The 15,865-nt window shown below is 31.9% G+C and overlaps 1 protein-coding gene across 4 annotated transcripts in view; it reads left to right on the top strand.

Moving 5' to 3' along the window:
- The window catches only part of LOC145290788 (uncharacterized), a 387,010-nt gene that overhangs the window by 175,478 nt on the left and 195,667 nt on the right, over positions 1-15,865 (top strand). For all 4 annotated transcript variants that reach the window (XM_080136515.1, XM_080136516.1, XM_080136514.1 and 1 more), the window contains exon 3: positions 6,576-6,674. In XM_080136515.1, the coding sequence (XP_079992641.1) occupies positions 6,576-6,674 (99 nt within the window). The remainder of the gene's footprint in view (positions 1-6,575; positions 6,675-15,865) is intronic.

The following is a 15,865-nucleotide window of genomic DNA, read 5'->3' as shown; positions in this document are numbered from 1 at the left end:
ATTAAGATGAGGGTCTAAAATGTTTAATACAGTAGTCTATCTCAGAAATATTGTCAACTATGTTTTTAGTTATCAAGTCTTTGTGATTTTTTTATTTTTATTTTATATCAATTTGCTTTTAGATTTTAATAGGTATTTACCAACCGTAAGACAAGCATCTGTAGTAACGAAGTGTTGCATGTGAATGTGATAACAGAAGCAAGATGCAGAACCACAAATCCATGGAGTGAGTAAAACAAGGTTACTTCTGAGCAACCACCATTCCTTTGTGTTCTGGGTTAAACCTTCCCTGACTTTGTATGCAATTGCTGGGTGTTGCAAGGAAAAAAAGTATAATCTTCCAAGTATAATAAATAGCTAAAACCAACAAGAAGCACTTCATGTTGACCAGACAATCCTGAGGCATAACGTTCATGAGCACTGTGAAGAATTTTGATTCATTAACCAATAACAGGAAATGTATGAAACTCTAAAATGATTTATATTGATACTAGTAATGGGATCATGCTTACGCAACAGTTGCTTCTGAGAAGAGATCAACAACAAAAGTGACTTCAATAAAAGTTAAAGAATAAGAAAAAAAAAATTTTTTTTTTTTTTTTCAAGACCGTTTCTTATACCTCCCCCTTACTCAGCTATAAATAAAATAATAGGGTAGACTAGACTTCAGAAGGAAAACTTTGAAATGCCATCTGCAACTTGATAGATACAACATGTGGTACAGTATGCACAAGGACAGTCATCATTTACCTGATAAAGGGAGAGCAGGTCATGTTTTTATTTTACACCCAAGCGATTTGCAGAAGGAAAGATTGAAGTTGACACGATTCTTATTATAGAAATTGTTCCAGACAAGGCATGAAGCCACTTGATGTAAACAATTTAAAAAAAAAAATGCCACATCAAGGTCAAAATCTAGCCAATAAATGTTTTATAGATGAATTCCAATCGAGAAAACGGCAATTCTTCATTCTTTGTCTGAAACATCGCTCATGGAATCTGAGGACAAAATAAGGGAAGTGAGAGTTACGAGGTTGTAAAAAGAAAAGTTCTCTTTCTATTATTAAAATACATGTAGATATTCATATCAATATGTTTGCCTATAATTTTATCTATAAACATGTCCCAAAATATAAATACCTTTGCACGTTATATGATCCATATAGACACTTTATATGATCCATATATAGAGAGAAGTGTACATATGTAAACAAAGAAATACAATTAAAAGCGAGACAGAATAATCTACTAGTATCTTATTTTATAGATTCTGTCTTGCTTTTAATTGTATTTCTTTGTTTACATATATATATATATATATCTTATGTTCTCACTACTAGTTATTTTATAATGGCAACAAAATTAAATGATATAAAAATTAAATGTTTAAAATTTCTATATTTTTTATGCAGATTATGGATTTATATAAAAGAGCTTACAGCAATATCTTATTTTGTAAACTGGAATTTTGTTACAGATATGCAAAAAAAAAAAGAAGATATATAAACATTTTTATTTTTAATCTTATTTCGCACAGACTCTAGGAAATAGACATTTTTTTAATAATTTACAAACAAATAAAATAAAGCAAACGTCTTCTTTGACCTGTTTTAAATAAACGTTTTTGAACAGAAAATTTGAAGCTTATATTAAGTTGATAGATTTGTTATTTATAATTTATTTCAAATTTGCATTATGAAACATAATGTAACTGTAGAAGTATTTCCAGTAGAAGTCTCCACAGCACAAACACAACCCGACATACAACTATAACAAAAACAATAAAATATATGGATCCGAAATTGTACTGGACTAATCATCAATTAAACACTGACTACACACAAACAACACCAACTGTATGGCGTCCAACAAAAAATTGTAGATCACAATATCACTCTTTTTGAGCATTTTGAATGCCGAAGATGCCAAAATGCAATGGCGAAGTCAATGAATAAAAAATGGGTTCTATACGATTTAGAATGTAAAAAGAAGTGTTTTTAAACAAGTAAGTTTTTAAACAAGTAAGTAACAAGGAGTAAACAATAAAAATTTGTTCCAATTTTGAGAATTGGAACTTCGGACTGATAGACTTTGGAATTCCCTCCCTGTATCCTACTTGTCAGACTTTACTAACCCACAGAAGTTTAAATGTAATGTGAACAGATGTCTCGCTGTTCAATTCTTCAGTTCCATTAGACACAATGCTAAACCCAAATAGTAGCCTTGTATGTGCCGAGTTGCAATATGCCTTGTTTGAGGGGAAAAAAGTGTGTGTGTGTGTGTATGTATATATATATATATATATATATATATATATATATATATATATATATAATTGTCTGAATGGTTTGAATCTCATTTAAAGTTTTAGGGGATTCTTCATGATCGTTTGAACAAGATCTAGAAATTGAACACAACTATTAGATGGAAGAAAATCTTATTAATAATTTATTTTTATTTTTACATAATGTACTTCATTGACAGAATTATCCTAACATGTGTACTTGAAATTGGTTGAATGTTATAAAGAGATAATTTCAAATTGTGCTTTCAAGTTATGCTACCTTGTAGACTTTTAAGAAATTATGGTGAAGGACTAAAACTCAGTTAACTAGTTAGGAGACACATGTTTGGTGCATAGGTAAAAATGACCAGGATATTTATGGTTAGGGAACACCATCAGGAAACAGGTTTTAAAAATTAGGGCAACAGGAAGAGGGTGGAGGGGGGGGATTAACTTATGATTTAGTGCAGAAGTCACTCAACAGTAAAAGTTTCAAAATCATTGCATAGCGGCCAATACTTGATAGTTTGCAGACTACCCAAAACGAAAACACTTTTAAAAATATTTAAAAAAAAAAGAAAAAAAAAAGGTGGCCTCCTCTCACAACAGTAATGAATTAAAGCTGGTCTACAAACAAAACCGGTCTAAGGCACAGCACTGAACACATTTCTGGCACTCTTGAGCAAGATTTTCTAAACCACCTCTAACACTTCCAAAATACACCTTTCCAAGTCATTTTTATCCTCCCACACTCGTCCTATTTTTCAACTATTAATACTCTTTCTACTCCCAACACAAAATTTCATTGACTTGAATAATTCAAATAGATGTTTAATGGGTATTATTTTGTTAGTGATAATTAATAAGCTAGACACTTTAAAATGTAGTGACTGGTTTTGTAATTAATCTTATTTATTGTGGGGATATCTAATTTTAATGTAGATGGCTTCTAGAATTTAATTATTTTATATTGGTATCACAGTGTAGTGTTCTTGTATTATAGACATACACATGTATATTGTCTGTACTTAGGCAGCATTTTTCATTCAAATAAATTTTATTAAAGATAAGTTTCTGTTTAATTATACTTTTTTTGATTTTTATCTGTTTTGTGTGAAAATCAAAAATGTTAATATCTTATATGTATTACAAAAGTTTTGCCTTATTCCCAGGGCATGTTCAAGTAGGAGTTGAATGATGCACTGTGAAAAACTGGCGATATATATTAGATTTTTTTTTATGCGAGATGATATATAATTATTTCCACAATCAAACAATACTGCAGCTCCCGCAAACCATGAAAGCCAGACCGGAAGTCCTAGACATGTTTTGTCCCCCTTCTCCTTATAAGCTCATACGAACTCTGGATTTGAAATCAGAGTCACTTGCATACAAGGTGAGTACCCTGTCACCTGAGCTACCACACTACATACAAGAAAGTTTATTGACTAAAACAGACCAAGCAAATCTTTGCTATCCCAGAGTACTCACTTTGCATGCAAATGACTTTAATTTCGATTCCTGAGGCTATATTTAAGAATGAGTGTTGGAAATTGTATAGAGGTTTTGTATCAATTTATTTTTATTGTTGCACTTTGTACACAGCCTTGCATGAGTCATTGAACTGAACTCTGTTTTATGGTTAATTAAGAATATAAAAGTTGTATTTTATAAACTGACTTCATATAAATTCGAGATTTTAATTTTAAATGATTTCAGAGTCCATGAAAAATATGTGGAAAACATTAATTATAAAATAAACAATTTAATAATTGTTTCTGCAAACTTTTATTGTTTTCGAGAAGGGTTGGTGTCTTCTCACAATGCTAAACTCCGAGATTTCTACACACATGCATGATCTAATATTCATTGTCTGTTTCTTTATAAAAATTTCTTTTTTCTCTAAAAGTGGAAAGTTTTCCATGTTGCCATGCTGCTTAACATGGTTGAGCATCCATATTATTTGGATTCTTCAGACTACTGTCCTCATCTTGAATGTTATTTTCATGTTTCAGCTGATGTAACTTCCTTTCTTTTCTGTCACTTGTTGACCTCAGAAATCTTCACAGAATTTTGAATAGAACCTTTTATTTAATCCATGGGCGTAGCATTCTCTCTTTCCATTAGTCATGACCGAGTAGGAGTCCTAAGTAATTTGCAATTCTGAGGATTGAATCTTCCACCTCCAGAAGAGTGTCACTTACAACTAAATTTACCAAGTACCTTATCTGTTACACTACAGGTTCTTGAAGACGCAAGTAAATACTGTGCAATTTCCAGAGTTCAACAAGATACATCTGAAGAAGTTAAGAGGTTACATCGTCCAAAATGTGAAAATAACACACACGATGAAATAATCTAAATAATATGAATTATCAATCGTCCTCTGAAAAATTTAAACCCATGGCATATTTGCTACATGGGGATGGGAAGCTGCTGAACGATTTAGAACGAACAGTTGGCCCAGAATGTGAGAAATCCCTCACTCCAACTCGGACACCTGCGAGAGGTACCTGAAGAGACTTGCACTATTATCTTAATGAACAACTGGTTGTCAGTTGTACAAACTGGTGCGATACTATTAATGTGGGTATTACAAACAGCAAAGGGTTGGCTCCAGTCAGTCAACAGACCTGAAAAGACCTGCTACAACTTTCTTTGCGACCCAGACCTTCTGTTTCATCTCTGCCATTTACAATAGGGATTTCTATTGCATGCAACCTTACATGGTCACAACAGATGATACCACAAGTATGGTTTCACTGGACAACCCATTTCCTGGGACTGATATACCAATTATGATAAAGACTGAAATTATGACATGGTGTAGGAGATTTTTTTTTTTTTTCCTTTTAGCATTTATGAGATAAGAGTTGTGTGTTAGGAAAGTAATTATGTAATGAAAACATAATTCACACTGTATTTTTATTTTTTTTATTTTACCAATTAAATTTATGTTGATTTTAAAGAAAACATTCATATACTTAGTACAATTAATAGTAAAAAGTGATCTATTTCTTGAATACTGCATAATTGCGTTGACACCAGTTCTTGTCAGATCACCGAAGTTAAGCAACGTTGAGCCTGGTTAGTACCAGATGGGTGACCATTATGGGAATTCTAGGCACTGTATGTGCTCTCCGCTTATCTCTGCATTTGTTTCCAGTCGTCCTGTACATACACTTCACTTGCCATTAGTATTAAACAATGTCGACCCAGGAGAGGTGTGGTTGAACATTGTGCTCCTCCTCCTACAAAAATTGGCACCCTTACATGGGTATTCATAGTCTGTCAAAGACTGAAAAAGCCTGTTCTTATTTCTTCAAAAACATAACAAATGCTAATCAAGGTTGTGAAGTTGGAAGGTTTCAGGTTGGGTTCAAACTTGTAAAATTTCAAAATATTTAGATGACTCCTTATTTTAAAGTCTTCCAATATGCAGACTGTCTGATGATTGTTCTGAGATTTAAAAATCTGAACTTATGTTCTAAATAAATAGACAGTACCTCTTTTCATTGACACCATAATTTGCACCACCTTTGAATTTCAATGTGTTCTCTCAGCTTCAAATAATGTCACGCCTCAGTGTCACCTGTGTGCACAGCTTGCCTTCCTCAAAAATGAACTCTCTTGTTCTTCAAGCAGCTTACTTATATGCAACCAAAGATCGTTTAATTTGCATAAAATCAGCAGGAATTTGCATAAGTTCATGCGATCTTTTGGAGATAAAATCAACTGGGTGTCATCATTTTTTTTCTTTCTATTATTAAGCAGTTGTATCCTACAAGACAGATATGTGGGCGCTTTTAAGGCAAGTAATGTTCACACTCGTTACAATTTTTTTTACAGAATCTCAGCATTCTTCAGAGTCCAGCTCGTTTCAAAACGTACTTGACAAGCCTGATAGTAATGATTTTTAGCGATTGATACAACAGTTCATAATTAAAAATATATATATATATTGGAAGTTTATTTGAATATTTTATTGTATATTTTACTTGTTATATATAACATTTTCATTTACACAAAAATACTTATTTCATGAATAACAATCTAATTTAATATTATGCTTTGATTAATTTTATTTCAAAATAACCAAAGAAAAATTAGGCACAAGGTCAATCAAAAAAGGGAGAAGGGGTGTCTATGGACATTCTTGTGACTGTACCTTGCAGTTGTCTAAGATATTCCTAGTTAGAGTTCTCAATATGACTTTATGTTGCCCCCCCCCCTTCTTTATTTTGGTGCTGTTGAAAAAGAGTTATTTAAGTTTTTCTTTCTTTGTTTTCAGTCTTTCAAACCTCGGACAGTACCCCTGTGTTTAATTACTGAAATCAGGGAGACTACAGCTCTAGAAATGCCTGACCGTGAAAACACATTTGTGATTAAGGTAAGATTTATACTTTACTGGATTTTTAAATTATTTTTACAATTAGATTTTTAATGTGCATCTGTGTGCGCTCACTGCACAGGCCATTATTGCCTACTCATCATGCTAGTCTGAAGTTGGCACTCATTTCTGTCACTGTTACAGTGTCAATTGTATGGTCTCTGCCATTAGCAGAAGGATTCTCTCTCCCAACAAAATTTCAACTGCAGTTTTATCAGGTAACAAAGATTGGGGGAGGGTGCATTACAATGATACACGTTTTTCTACTGGACAACACTTTCAAATGAGAATTCTTGACCCAACCAAATCAAACCACAAGTTTAATTGAACACAATCCATAAGGCAAGAGCCCAAAAGTTCATCTCTTTGATACACACACAAACCTCACTTGATCATTATTCACTCACAAAACCAACTAACTACCCTTCCTTGTTTGGTCCTTAGTTACAGATCACCCAATTATCCATCCGAAAAAAAAAAAAATAGTCTACTGCCAATCTATGGACATAAAAATAAGTGTCTCATAATATCTCGTATCTAACTGGGTAAGATTTATTTCAAGTACTTTGCTCTTAGCATGAACCTCTGTTTAAAAAGAGACGACTTTTCCAAGTGGAGAAATGAAATTCTGTGTGGTCAGACCACCAGATCAACCATATTTCCAATTTCTTGTGGTTTCTCTTGCCTTGGTTAAACACTTTTCCCACAGCAAGCCACCTGTTATTCGTCTATATTACAAACATGCAACCCACTAGTAGTTTATTTCAGTAGTGTAAAAGTTTTGGATACCCCCCTCCCCTGATCTATTTGAATCGGCCATGTTTTAATTTAACCAGAATGTGAACATGAAGTGGCAGTGCACTAGCAAAACAGTCACATGATAGTGCATATATTGGGGGGAGGGAGGTAAACTCCTCCAGCCAGGATCTTGAGCAGATGTGTATTTTTGTGGCTTCTGTTGTTTCCATCTTTGCTTGAATATAGACCAACGAAGACAGATCTGAATAGCAATTGAATTGGTGGCAATGAAAAGAAATCGGTTTATTTTTGATAGTGAGTTTGAATGAGAATTGATGTTCAACACATGCAGTCAATACTCTTTTGTTTATTTTAATTTAAGACAATAATAATCAGATTATGATTGACGTGATTCTAAGATGACAGCTTTATACAAATCAATTTTCTCACTCTATATAATATTATAACTTTGATAATCGTGGTTGGTTGCACATTGAATGTTTACATGATAGGGGGAAGGGTGAATGAGAGGAGAAGAGGTGGAGGAGGGGAATAGAAGCACTGGGGAAGTGAGGGAGGAAGCGAAGGAAAAGGTGAAGAATAGACATGGGGTGGAGTAAGTGGTAGATGAGGAGAATAGAGCCAGGGAGTAGTGGAGAAGAATAGAAGCATGGAGGAGGAGAATAGAAGGGGTAGTGGAAGAATGAGAGGAGGAAGAGAATAGAGGCAAAGGGAGTGGAGGAGGCGAATACAGGAAAAAATAGTAATAGAATGCCATAAATAACTGATGTAATTAAAGAAAACAACTTAATTTATACATTAATATACAATGTAAACCAATTATTCATTAAATTTTGTTAATTTCCATAATTATATCTAATAGCTGTCTCTATCTAACATTGCCTGAGTGAAGATACTTTTTATGAAAATTTATAAACTATATAAAATAAAAAAATTGTAAAAAAAAGCTATCTTTAGTAAGCTTGTTTATTTTCTCAATCATTTCATTTTTTAATTAAAATTGAAAGTTAAATTGAATAATTGCAGTGTTTTGTTACAAACATTTTTTTAATTTGTGTTTATTTCAATTTCATTTTTTTTATGTTTCCTTGAAAATAATTTTTAATAATAAACTACTTTAGGAATAATTGATTAATTTGCATTCTGTAAATTTGGTTGTAACTTAATGGAATAATTCTCCCTTTTAACAACATTTACTAAAAATAGATGAAAACAATACATTTTGCTAAGAAAAGAAAAAGGTTTTAGAAGAGATCTAAAAAGGAAATATTTAACCTGGTGTCAGCAACCATTTTTTATTCAAATGTTATTAAACAATTATTTAAATTAAGAATTATCTGTTCAATCAAATTTTCAAAGTTATTTTTGCTTTAATTACTCACCAATCAAGTCAGGATATAATTAAAGGGGAGAATTGTCAGTTAAAATGATAAACAATATTATGAAAGAATTGAAATCGATGAATAGAATGAACAAGATTGATATTTTATGACATTTGTTGAAATTGGATTTTTATTTCAATTATTTGAATAAGTAAACACTACTTAATCAAAAATTAGTTTCCTAAAAAAATTTAGGTATTTAAGTACAGATATATATATATATATATATATATATATATATATATATAGGCATCCAATTTATTATATTTGCTTACATATTTCCAGGAAAATTATCTCAATTTATAAAAAATATGGAATTTGCTAATGGGTCAGATTAAAAAAAAAAATTGTACATGGCTGGAGTAAGTACACTTAAAGTTCTCTTCAATGCATGTGCAAGTATACATTTATATGTAAGACGCTTTAATTTTAACATTTTTTTATCCATCTGATGATAGCTCAAACAGTAATGACTAGTGCTAGATGTTTTGGTTTCGATTCTATCAGATTGACAAGAAAGTTCTTGTGGTTTTTAACTTTTAAATTCAAGTGACCATATCTCTGCTCAAACAAAAATTTATTTATCGAAATAAGCATCATCAGAATCAACATGTATTTGCCAATGTAGAACAAGTGTTTTTATGCCAGAAACATAAAAATCTTGCTTTCTGGTGGCAATGAAGTCGCTGAAGGCATTTTTGATATCGCTTAGGGTTTTTGAAGCATTTCTTATGCAGAAAGTTGTCGAACTACTTGAAAAAGTGGTAGTTGGTAAGTCGGGAGGGTATGGTGGATGCAGCAAAGTTTTGTAGCTCAATTTGTTTAACTTTTGCAGGGTCGGTTTAGCAACGTGTGGTGAGTCATTGTGGTGGAGGAGAATCAGGCCTTTTCTGTTGACTAATGCTGGGTGTTTTTTAAAGTTTCTGATGCATTTCATCCATTTGTTGACAGTACTTTTCCGCAGTAATGGTTTCACTTGCATTCAAAAAACTAATAGATGAGATCGGTTGCAAACCACCAAGCAGTCAGCATCACCTTCTTCTGGTGCAACTCTGGCTTCGGGAAGTGTTGTGAAGCTTCATTGGTGTCTAACCGCTGAGCTGAGCATCACCGGTTGTGGTAAAAAAAACAAACCTTTTTATTGCAAGTCACAACTCTGTCGAGAACAGGTCATTCCTGTTGAGTAAAAGAAAGAAAGATGACACTTTATAACTGCATTTCTTTTGGCTGTTGTTCACTTCGTGAGGCACCCATTTATCAAGTTTTTTTTGTCTTTCCAATCTCTTAGGTAGTTAGAGATCGTCCTGTACGTTATGTCTAATTCAGAATCAAGTTCTTGAACAGTTGTGCGTGGATTGGCTTTGACTAAGCCTCTTAATTGATCATTGTCAACATCTGATGGTCAACCACTATGCTCATCTTTAAGACTCTTGTCGCTGCCACACAATTTCTTAAACCGCCATTGTGCTGTGCATTCAGTAGTGGTTCCTGAGTCAAATGCTTAGTTATCACAAACTGTTTAAGCAACTTTTTGGCCTAGCTGTAATTGAAATAAGAAAATTGTGCGAAATTGCTTTTTTTCCCATCTTGTATTCGACATTCTGAAAAGACAATTGTTTCAAAACAATTGTGATTCAAACGATTAGATAGAGCGAAAAACGCTCTTTAAAATGATATATAAAGTAAAGATATTATAACGAAAACTTATTTGAAAATACATCATTTCAAGTCAAAATTTAAAATTCCCCAAAATCCTTTTTATCAGTTGAAAAGCTGATGGCATCCAAGTTATTCTTTAAAAAAAAAAAACTGAAATTATTACTATATATTGGGTACAGTATTAATAATCAAGAGAATTAGCTCTATAACAATATGAAATCTGCATAAATTAAAAATATTTAAATGTGTTTTACAGCCGGGTTTGATGGTGGTGGTGGGGGGTAACTACTATATATTGGATACTAGCCGTATCGGCTATGCATTGCTGTGGCAGGTTGTATAAATGGAACCCCCACCACCACAAAAAAGACAAAATTCATTTTTTTTTTTTTTTTTTTTTTTAAAGGAATTAGTGTGGCAATTCCCCCCCCCTCCCCATTTATAGAAAAATATTTGTAAGTTAATTAATACAGAAAATAGTTTAAGTCAGAGAGATAGAAGGAGAGTTGGGAAGAATATATACAGAGAAAAAGAGGGGAGAAATGTAAACTGTTGTAGATAGTGTTGACAGGTTAGGGTTAGTGTTGACACTGTAAATGTTTGGGGGTGTTTTTTTGGCATAAGAAATGTATAAAGCAAGAGAGAGAGGAGATAAAAATTGTTATAGATAATGTTGACGCCGTGAAATGATTTCTTTTTTTTTTCTTTGGCATCGGCGTGTAATTTTTTTTTCGTCGACATAAAAAGAAATGTGAAAAACAAGCAAGAGAGAGAGGTGGGGAGAAAACTGGTGTAGATATTGGTAAAATATAAGAAAATCAATACAGCAATTTACTCAAAGGACAAAAGTAGGTATCATTGCAATGCCATATTTGAATGGTACATTAGTGTTCGTTTAGCATGCAAATACTGTTAATCCAGAATATAGGAATGGGCAGAGCTCAGCCAATCAGAATGGGCAGAATTAGTCTGGGGAGACTTCATTATTTTTGTAAGGCAAAAGGGGAAAGATTATGTTATGTCTGAGTTTATGATCCAGTTATGAAGAGTGCAAGCACAAGATATGTATAATATGTATATTTCCTCCTGGTCTTGACTGGAGGCAGTAGGACTTGATATTTAGAGGGAAAAATAGGAATTACTTCCTCAAAAGATGATTGTGATAGTGTTGCTCCTAGGATGAACTGTGGGATTTTATTATAACGACTAAATATGTCTAAAATGTTCTAAAGTTACACAAGATAGTGGCGAATAGTCTAGACATAATAAATTTGTATGTGACATCTGTTACAAACCTATAGTACTTTCGTCTCAAGGGGAATTTCTGCAATCAAAATATTATATATGGAGATAATATAATAATCAATAGAGGATTGGCTCTCTAATTATAAATATGAAATCTGCATAAATTAAAATATATTTAACATTACTTTACGACTGGCCAATGCAGAGTAGTCTGCTATTCAAAAATAAAATATTGATCAAGATTGATTATTGAAATCACAATTTGTCTTTAAGGATACTGATTATATATTCGCTATAATTTACTTGCAAAACAGAATTAACTATCTACCTTGCATTAAAAAAAAAATAAAAAAATCTGAACACCCAAGGAGCAGTGCATACTCTACATTATATATTAAATAATCATTAGAATTGAGTAAGGAATTCAAATATTTTTTTATGTTTTAAATTAATTTAAATAAGAAAACTCTACATTATCAATTTTTTTCCCAAAAGTCTAAAAATAAATTCTATTCACTCTATCCAAAGATTACTTTAAAAATAAAACTTAATAATATTACGTTTTCTTTTTTTCCAACTAAAATTTTCATGAAATAAGCTTGATTTTTGCTAGGTTTTTATTTCATCACAGTTTTTACAAATTTCAGGTCATTTTAAGATTGGATCTAATGTCAACTTATCGAAAATATTTTGAACTTTTTGATGATTATGTGTGGCTCCTCTTTTGTCACATTTTTTTTCTCTTTTGTGAAGAATTCTAGGTTCTCATGAGTATTTTTTATCTGTTTTTATTTCTGCTAGTTTTTTTTTTCTTGTTAGAAAGCAAAGCAGATCAAAGTTAATTATCTCTTGACTGTAATGAAGAAACGTTCTTCATATTGATTGTTACAGTTTGAGTTTGCAGGCAACAGAAAGAAGAGATTTTTATCTTGTTCAGCTTTCCAATAAATTTTGGAATGTCTCAGCCATTTGAAATTAGATTGTAAGAAAATTAGTGTTAAAGTAGGAATGAGAGAGGATGATAGAAAGTGAAAGAAAGGGGGGGGGGCGAAGAAGATGAGAATAATGAGAGGAAGGAGGAAGATGTGACTGGGGGAAGGGATGTGAATGATAGCGGGATGTAGACTGTGGATTGTTATAGCATGAAACTGCAGTAGGCCACACAATACATAGAATTTCATAATAGTAATATTAAATACATTTTGAAATTATAGTTTTTTGAATATGTTTTCAGTTTATTCTTTCAAGGTTCTTTTTAGACTTTTGTAATTTTCTTCATTTGCAAGTTTTACAACAAACTCTCAATTTAAATACAAACTTTATAAATGTTATATTATTTTTATACAATATACATTAATTTTTTATCTACTTCTCGTTCACAAACACAATCGCTTTAAGCCAGGTTTGTTCATTCTGTTTATATAAATTGTTAATTACATTAGTGTGGATATCACTGATCATGTAATCTTTTATGCCAAGTTCAAATATCTACCCTATTCCTTTGTGTGCTTAATTACATATTAATACCATTAGGTAAAGTATGAACCCAAAATATGGGTCAAGTAATAGGATTGTATTCAGCTAAATGTGTGTTTTGGCATTAAATGATCTAAAAAGTAGGGTAAAAAAAAACAGTAGTAAAATCTAGTTGTGGTGACAAAACAGATGATGAGATAAACGGCAACGGTTGATGTGTGTTCTTTACAAAATTGAGGAACAGAAAGTGGTTGGGTGCAGAAACAAGACCTTGACTAATTACAAACACAATGGTCAAGAATAGACTGACTGAGCAGTAGTCATAATTTTTAACTTTTGCTCTGCATTCTAGTGCTTAATATATAAAAGAATAGTTTAGATTTAAGAATCAGCAAATTTAGTGGCATTTAGTCAGTTTATCATGTATAGTTAGGAGTTTGTTCATGTTTTGTATCCATCTCGTCTTTGTTTTTCAGAGTCATTTCATACAAAGAGAAACTCTACTATTAAAGTTTTATTTTGGACAGCAAATGAAAATCACTCCAGACAAAACATGAAGTAATTGGATATAAGAAGCAAAAATAATATATATATATACACACACACACACACACACACATATCTATCTATATATATATATATATATATATATATATATATATATATCAGTTCAAGGTCTAAAACTGGCCAACAATAAGTGTTAGGTGAATAGATTCTCACCTGGAAAACGACAGTTCTTCCCCTTCTGTCAGAAACCTTGCACATGGAATGTGAGGACCTTAGGACAGAATAAGGGAAGTGAGAGTTATTAAGCTATTAAAAGTAAATCCAAGGTCCACTTTCTATTCTGTTTTGGGTAGCAAAAGCTTTTAAAGTCATACATAGTTAAATGCTTAGCATAAAGCTAAGTGTTTCCTCTTTTCGGTACATCCAATAATGTGTAAAAAGACATGATATATATTTGAAACTTATGGAAATAGACGAACCAGAAGAATGGATCTTATACAGTTATTATATAGATTAATATGATTGACATTTTAGATCTACGAGGCTGGACCTGCAGGGTGAAATAGATAACCATGGTAACCACTTGCTAATTAGCTATCCATAGTATAATGATTAGACATGCCTGAATGCGCTCTGTAATCACACCTTTCTGCTCAATGATTGGTTCTTAGTTACACTTCAATACTCATTCTGGATTGGCTTATTTCTACAGATATCTTTATGCAACCAAATTCTTTCGAAACGATAAATTTTCAAGGCAATTGCTATTGTAAAACCTTAACAATAGATCGTCTGTTCAAATAAACAAACTGAAAATGGTTACCTTACATGTTATCTCTAGCGTGGTTTCTATTTTCAAAATAATTCAACCCTTGTACTTTCTGCTCTTCTCCAAGTTTATTTTTCAGCTTTGTCGAGACCTTCTTGGAATTTTAAAATCATGTTTGGTTTAACATCCATTTTACATGCTGGCATGCATTTGGACCACATTGATGAATGAACTTCCAAACTAACCTACTTCTGGCCAGGTCTTTATTTATCCTGCTTTCTCTCAAAGACATCCTTTTAACTTCCCTTAATTTTCAACAGTTTATAATTACGAAATTGTCACTTTCTCGCATTTCTGTAAACGAATTACTGAATTATGAATTATGGATTTTTATTTTCATTTTAAACAATCCCTCTGTCTTTGCTTCTAGAACAAGAAAACATTTTTTAACCTTATTGCATTGAACAGATTCACTTGAGTGATTTTCAAGTATGATGTCAACCTGCAGTCTTTTTAAATCATTCTTTTTTTTAATTGTTTTTACAAAACATAATTTCCATCCATTCTTTTGTTCTTACATATTTCATGAAACAATTTTAATAATAAATATAAAAAAGCTTTACTTATAGCAAATTGTAGAAGCAGAAATATTTTAATTTTTTCGATAGATAATTCACATAATTACAGGAATAACCACAAAACTTAATTATACAGCAAAATTGTGAAATTAAAAAAACTAAACTGATTTTCTTAAAGATGTGCCATCAAATTTTCCATTAATTTTGAAATGGTTAATAATCTCCATGGATACAACCAGTCGAGGGCTTCTTGTGAATTGTCTTTGATGCAAATTGACCCAAATAAAGCAGAAAGTCATTATCTCTAATTAAATGATAATTAACCAATCAGGTTTGATCTCTTTTTAGCTGACAACCAATCAGCCTTCAGCCCTTTCCCAACCAGTTTGTGACCATAATTTATTTTATTACAATTAGCATGACCATTTGAAAAATGTTATATATATATATATATATATATATATATATATATATATATATATATTGTTATTGTTGTTTTTTGTTTTTTTTTCAAGCGATACATATGGTTAAATATTGGCTCTGCCTCGGAGCTCATTTTTTTATTTACTTAGAAAGTCGCCCTTTTTAATTTTGACTTATATAACATTTTTATTTATTTATTATTTTTTAAAACAGTAATCTACGTACACGCGTGTTTCAAGGTCATTACCTCTCGTCAGCGTAGTTCAACTGTTTCTAGAGATCGAACCTCAGACCATGTTTACCACAGTCCGGTGCCTTAACCGTTAGGCTTAAATCCCTAGATTAATTATACTGTTTATTTTTATCGCTTATAAATTTAGATTTTGTTGTTGT

The sequence above is a fragment of the Euprymna scolopes genome, chromosome 2 (assembly GCF_053919585.1).
Source record: "Euprymna scolopes isolate OS-2025 chromosome 2, ASM5391958v1, whole genome shotgun sequence".
In the NCBI taxonomy this organism is placed as follows: Eukaryota; Metazoa; Mollusca; class Cephalopoda; order Sepiida; family Sepiolidae; genus Euprymna; species Euprymna scolopes.
Note: the sequence above shows the minus strand (reverse complement) of the source record. Positions and strands in the feature narration are given on the sequence as shown.